The sequence below is a fragment of the Coregonus lavaretus genome (genome assembly GCF_964263955.1).
Source record: "Coregonus lavaretus genome assembly, chromosome: 28".
Taxonomy (NCBI): Eukaryota; Metazoa; Chordata; class Actinopteri; order Salmoniformes; family Salmonidae; genus Coregonus; species Coregonus lavaretus.
The window spans coordinates 11,138,557-11,145,589 of NC_140015.1; the positions used below are offsets into that span (position 1 = coordinate 11,138,557).

Consider the following 7,033-nt stretch of genomic DNA (forward strand, 5'->3'; position numbering starts at 1 on the left):
AGCCAGCAGATTAGCTTGATCGAAATCTGGAATGGAAATCAGGATCACCAAGAGAATGGACGGATATAAATAAATGGATCAGAAATCCCCAAAAAGAGACGGTGATAACGATTTATACTTTTTTTCAGCCCAATATCCTCTGGAAAACTTGCCTGGCTGCCCAGAATCCCCCAAACACTATGCCACACCCACAGACGTTAGTTTCTTCTCTGCAATGAGTCTGGATGAGAGTACCTCCCCGACCCTTCACCGAATGCGAACACATTCGAGGCCATCTGATTGGTCCAGAAACCGATGGGTTGGGCCAGAGCCAGAACACACGTGGGTAAAGCGGCGGTTTGAAAATTCGTCATGGGCTCTGATTGGTTAGAGATGATTCAATCGCTGATTACTTTGTTTTGTACAATGCCCCACGTGCCCCTCGTCCCCACAAACGACTTAAACGATGGCAGGCTCAGAAGATGGCAGGCTCAGACTAAAGTATGCAGCGAACAACAAAATAATTTAGTGTGAGTCGTCAGGCTACTGGAAGACAGGGACAGTAGGAAGACAACAGAGAACAAGTGTCTGCTTCGGAACTGGAAAAGCGAAGGACAGAAACACTAGAGACTGTTTCAGAGAGTTGTGTCGGTGGGTTTTAGGTTAGACAGCGACAGCCCAGACAAACAACTGCCTGCTGCAAAATCACTAATGCTCCTGACACACCTCTCTTCACCTGTCCACACTAACATACTACTACTGTAGGCTGGTCTCCAGCTTGTGGGATTTGTAAAGGCACAACATGGTGTTGAAATATCCACAGAAAGACAGCATGACATCCCACTACCTCAGCCCTCCATTCAGAGCCGGCCCTAGCATTTTCGGGGCCACCCCTTCCCTCACTGACACACACACTACAGGGATATGGGGCTCTGTCAGTGCTGGCTCAGGCCAGGCCTGGAGTGTGTGTGTGTGTGTGTTTGTATGTCTATATGTGTGTATACAGGGTCAAATCCACACAGAGGGCTTACCCTCCCCTGACTTGCTACTGCTGCTGTTGCTGCTGCTCCCAGTCCCTCCTCCACTGCTGCCCCCCTTGCCGTGTTTGAAGCGGTGCTTGCGCTCCTTGTGAGGCTGAGGCTGAGGCTGCGGCTGGGCCTGGGTGATGTTGCTCTGGGGCTTGTCATCATGGTTGTCCCCCAGGTGTTCCTCTGCCCTGTGCTGCTGGCTGTAGGCCTGGATGGCGGCCTCTAGCTGGTCATGGGCATGCAGGATCATGTCCTTGTTGAGGGCCACGCGGGCCTCCCCTCCCGTGGGGAAATTGTCCTCGTTGCTCCCAAACTGCTGCTGCTCCTCCTGGGCGATGTTGGCCCGGTTCTGCTTGCACGCCATCTTGGCGTTGCTCAAGTCCGTGTAGGGGATCTGCTCCGGCTTCACCACGATGTTGTAGCCCGGTGGAGCCGACGGGGCGTTCCACGAGAATGGGTACCCCACGTAGTCAGCACCCCCATCGCCCACCACCCCTTCCCCTGCGCTCGGCTCCGGCCCTGGCACCCCCACGGAGACCCCCACGCTGGGCCCCAGCAGCCCCAGCTGGTACTCGTCCTCCTGGGGTGGGCAGCGGCGACGGCGCAGGATGTCACAGATGGTCCCGATGCCCAGGTGCAGCATCTCCCACACGTTGAGGGTGAGGCAGAGCACAGTGACGCCGTACATAATGCGCAGGAAGATGGTCTTCTCCGTGGGCCGCGACACGAAGCAGTCCACACTGTGGGGGCAGGGGTTGAAGGAGCACACGAACACGGGAATCACGCGGAAGCCGTACAGCAGGTACTGGCCCGCCAGGAAGCCCGCCTCCAGCGCCGCGCGAGTCACCAGCTGCATCACGTAGATACGCATCAGCCCGTCACCCTGGATACGCCGCCGCCCGTCATGGCGTACCTTGGGCTTGGGCCGTGGGGCCAGCGGGTCGACCCGGCGAGGTGGCTCGGGCTCAGGCACCTCGTAGATCATAGGATCATCCTCTTGGTCCTGGTCCTGATCCTCCTCTATACCCCGGTTCTGCCGTGCCCCGAAGCAGATCTTCCTGGGCCTCCGGTGGGTGTAGCCCCCTCCACCCCCTCCCCCTGTCTCAGTGGTCACCCCTCCCCCACCCTTGTCCTCGTCCAGCCGGGCGATCTTGTTGACGGCATAGCCCATATACATGAGAGATGGCATGGCCACCAGGATGATCTGGAAGACCCAGAAGCGGACGTGCGATAGTGGCGCGAAGGCGTCATAGCAGACGTTCTCGCAGCCCGGCTGGCCCGAGTTGCAGACGAACTTGCTCTGCTCGTCGTAGTAGATGGACTCTCCCCCGACGGCGGTGAGAACGATGCGGAAGACGACAAGCACGGTGAGCCACAGCTTCCCCACGAAGGTGGAGTGGTTGTGGATCTCCTCCAGCAGCCGCGTGAGGAAGCTCCAGCTCATTATGTCGCTGGACAGTGGGGCAGACAGGGTCCCGCACTCACCTGCTCACAGACTCTACATGGAGAGATGGAGAGAGAGATGGAGAGAGAGACAGAGAGAAAGACAGAGAGAGAGAGAGAGAGAGAGAGAGAGAGAGAGAGAGAGAGAGAGAGAGAGAGAGAGAGAGAGAGAGAGAGAGAGAGAGAGAGAGAAAGATACATGGATGGATGAAGAGAGAGGGTGGAGGGAGAGAGAGACAGAGAGAGAGACAAAGAGAGAGAGAGAGAGAGGGATGGATGGATGAAGAGAGAGAGGGGAGAGAGATGAAGAGGAGTGATGAAGACAGAGGGATGAGAGAGGGAGAGAGAGAGAGGGAGAGAGAGAAAAATAGAGAATTAGTTAAATATGAAGGAAGATCAAAGAAATCGGAGCACACAATATCTTATCATGAAAGCGGATGAGTGAGAGGATTTAGACAGAGATAGTAGAGTTAGACCAAAGAGCTTCACTTCTTAAAGTTCAACAGCAGGAGTAACAGATTCATTACGGAGAGGAAAGGAGATATAAATGCCTAAATCCAAACAAGTGTTCTCTCTGAAATTGAGACAGACTGCAATCTCCACATGTATTAGATCCAATCTACTCTCTGGTATACCCCAAATGAATATACGTTCCAACCCAACAACACAGTTTCAGCACAGTGAAATAAATGGGGGTATTTTGAGGGGCTGTACTGTACAACAATAGGATATCAAACCAAAGAAAAAGATATTCAAATGTAGCTGAGAGGGGAGCCAAAATTGTTCTGGTGTGTAAATGGCATTGTGTAGTGTAGTGTGGTGTTGTGTAGTGTGGTGTGGCGTGGTGTGTAGTGCTGTATTAAAATGGATGTGTGTGTGGGGGAGATGAAGCCTGTCTATGTAGGTTAGCCGTGGGCTACAGGCAGCCAGTCCAACTGCACCAGTTAAACCAGCAGGAGGCCTGGCCAAAACAAGTGGCGCAGGGAGTCACACCGCAGACCCACATTAGCCAAGGCACTGGAGCAGAACCCTAACCCTCCTGCCTGCCTGCCCCCAGGGGAGTGTGAGGGGGGTGAGGGTGGTGAGGGAACAGGGGTCCAGAGCCAGGTTGCCTTCTGCACAGAGTGACACCTCCACAAAAAAATAACAAAATGTATTTCCCTGCTAAGTAGCTCCAATGGTGCATGGCTCATTGTGAGTCGGACTGAAAGGTAAACCCAACCATGAAATAAGAGCTTAGGCTGAGCTTTAAAGGAGCTCCACAGCACCTTCCTTCCCCCTCACAGGCAGATTGGGAGCCCAGATAGAGGGAGGCCAAGAAAGGTCTGCTGAACGCTGGAGGGAGTGGAGGCTTGGCTGTTAGTAGACATACTGTAGGTGTGTCCCAAATGGCACCATATTCCCTACATAGTACACTACTTTTGACCATGGCCCATAGGGACGCAACCCTTGAGCTGGAGCTCCTCAGCCCCCTGGTTAGTGTCTCCTATAGTGTGAGAGGAGAGGGGTGAGAGGAGCAGGAAGGGAGTGAGAGTTAGAGATGGGAATGTTTGAAGCCTGGACTCACTATAAAACATGTGCAGTATTGATCACTGTGACCATAAAAGGCCTGCCTGGGATAGAGGAGGTACTGTAGATGTCAGGAATGCTGTGCATGCTGCTGTTTTAGAGTGTATTTGTTTGTGTGTGTGTGTACGTTCCCACAAGTGTGTTTATTAGAACTTGTGCACATAAACAGGAGTGTTTTTAACACCAGTCTCACATTACAGTAGTACAGTAAGACTGTGTATATATATTTCCAAAACAGAAAAGTGAGTACTGCACCAGCGCTAACACTTCATACCCAACATGTATGAGTAAGTATCATGAGGACATATTGAGAGTGAGGAGAGGAGCTGAGCTGACATTAACACATGGAGTCATTAGGCAGTTTGTGTCACACCCTGATCTGTTTCACCTGTCTTGTGATTGTCTCCAATCCCCACCAGGTGTCTCCCATTACTTCATGTGTATTTATACCTGCGTTTTCTGTTTGTCTGTTGCCAGTTTGTCTTGTCCCGTCAAGTCCTACCAGCATGTTCCTGTGTTTCCTGTGCGCTAGTTTTTGCTTTTTCTAGTCTTCCCAGTTCTGACCTTTCTGCCTGTCCTGATCCTGCCTGCCTTCCTGTACCTGCCTGACTCTGATTTGGATTACGACTCTTTGCCTGCCTTGACCTACCGATTGCCTGCCCTTTGTACTGTAATAAACTCTGAGACTCATACTATCCGCCTCCTGTGTCTGCATCTGGGTCTTAGCCTGAGCCGTGATAGTACGAACTGGCCATGACTGACCCAGCAGACTCGGACCAGCTCCGCAACGCTGTCTCCTCCCAAGGAGTTACCATTGGAAGACACGAGGGGTTACTACAATGCCTTATGGAGGGACTCCATACCCTGGCAGAATACATTGCTGGAGCAATTCTACAGATTCCCAACTAGGCAGCAAGCAACAACAATAACCCCCCCAGACTCTCAGCAACCCCGCCACCAGTGTCGCTTCTTCCCAGCCTACCCCGGTGTCCCGAGAACCTCGCTTACCTCCTCCGGAGCGCTACGCTGGAGATTCTGGAACCTGCCGGGCGTTTCTCTCCCAGTGCTCCCTCATCTTCGAGCTGCAGCCTTCTTCGTTCCCCTCGGACCGCTCGAAGATAGCGTACTTGATAATTCTGATGTCCGGGAGGGCCCACGCTTGGCCTACGGCGGCGTGGGAGCAACAATCCACCGTTTGCCTCAGTCTGGAGGTGTTTGTGGCGGAGGTAAGAAAAGTGTTAGATTCTCCATTGTACGGGAGAGAGGTGGCTCGTAAGCTGCTCCAACTACGTCAAGACTCCAGTAGTGTGGCAGACGACACAGTGGATTTTCGCACATTAGTGGCTGAGAGTGCCTGGAACCCGGAAGCCCTGTTCGACACGTTATTTCAAGGATTATCGGAGGTGATTTTAGATGAGCTCGCAGCCTGGGAGCTGCCCATGGCCCTCGACTCCCTCATAGCCTTGATGATCTGGATCAATGGGCGGCTACGGGAGCATAGGAGGGAGAGGGGGTCTGTTCCCTGTCGCCCTCGCTCTTCCTTGAATTCCACCTCGCCTCCGGGGAATCCCGGAAATCTACATTTCCGAGAGAGTCCGGTGTCACCCGAGTTCCCTCGGAGATCACCGAGGGCTGCCGACTCGCCTCCTCCGGAGCCCATGCACCTGGGCAGGGCTAGATTGTCTCCTGCTGAGCGCTTACGCAGACTGAACACTAAGAGCTGTCTATATTGTGGAGCTACGGGACATTTCTTATCTACCTGCCCATTAAAAGACCAGGCTCTTCAGTAGGTACGAGTACACTGGTGAGCCGTAAGGGGTTTCCAATCTCTCTCTACTCGTAACCCCCTCTATGCCACCCTGTTGTGGGGAGACCAGTCCAAATCCATCCGGGTTCTCATTGACTCTGGGGCCGACGAGTGCTTTATGGACACTACCCTGGTGTTGGAGCTGGGTATCTCCACTCAACCCCTTTCCATCCCAATGTACATCAGAGCGCTGGATGGGCGCTCTATGGGCAGAGTCACTCACAATACGGTTCTTATCAACCGGCGAGTGTCAGGCAACCACAGTGAGGCTATGCAGTTTCTGCTCCCGGAGTCTCCTCATGTACCCATGGTTTTGGGGTTTTCATGGCTCCAGAGGCACAACCCCCTAATCGACTGGGCTATGGGTTCCATCATGGGTTGGAGTCCATTTTGCCATGCACATTTCCTGAAGTCGGCGCAGCCTGCCCCGGGACGTCTCCCTGCGGGCTTGGGTAAAGTCTCAGATCTCTCCGGCGTTCCCGCGGAGTACCAGGATTTACGGGAGGTTTTCAACTCTGCCCGCGCCACATCTCTTCCTCCGCATTGGCCCTACGACTGCGAAATCGACCTTCTCCCGGGCACTGCACCCTGTCAGGTCCGGAGACCAAAGCTATGGAAGGGTACATTGAGGACTCTCTCGCTGCAGGGATTATGCGTCCATCTGCCTCCACCACCGGCGCAGGGTTCTTCTCTGTGAAGAAGAAGGACAAGACCCTGCATCTGTGCATCGACTACCGAGGTCTTAATGACATTACAGTTAAAAACTGTTACCCGCTACCACTCATCTCCTCGGCTTTTGAGCCTCTCCAGGGGGCGGTCATCTTCACCAAGTTGGACCTTCGGAACGCCTACCATCTGGTTCGGATAGGGGAATGAGAGGAGTGGAAGACAGCACGGCTAGAGTTCGGACTGACCAACACTCCCACAGTGTTCCAGCCCCTGGTCAATGATGTGCTCCTTGACATGTTGAACCGATTTGTGTTTGTCTACCTCTACGACATCCTCATTTATTCCCGGTCAGCTCAAGAGCACGTTCTCCATGTCCGACAGGTTCTCCAGCGTCTCCTGGAGAACCAGCTTTTTGTGAAGGCGGAGAAATGTGAGTTCCATCGCTCCACCATCTCTTTCCTAGGATACGTCATCGTTGCAGGGAATATTCAGATGGACCCTGACAAGGTGAGAGCGGTGGTGGATTGGCCTCAACCCA

General features: G+C 53.5%; 1 protein-coding gene across 1 annotated transcript; it reads right to left on the bottom strand.

The window, feature by feature from the left end:
* Positions 1-987: 987 nt before the first annotated feature.
* Positions 988-2,451, bottom strand: LOC311103500 (gap junction gamma-1 protein-like; the record flags this gene model as incomplete). The annotated part of the gene is made up of 1 exon (XM_084145072.1): positions 988-2,451. One exon carries the CDS (start codon positions 2,449-2,451, stop codon positions 988-990), a length of 1,464 nt encoding a protein of 487 aa, XP_084001198.1.
* Positions 2,452-7,033: the final 4,582 nt, after the last annotated feature.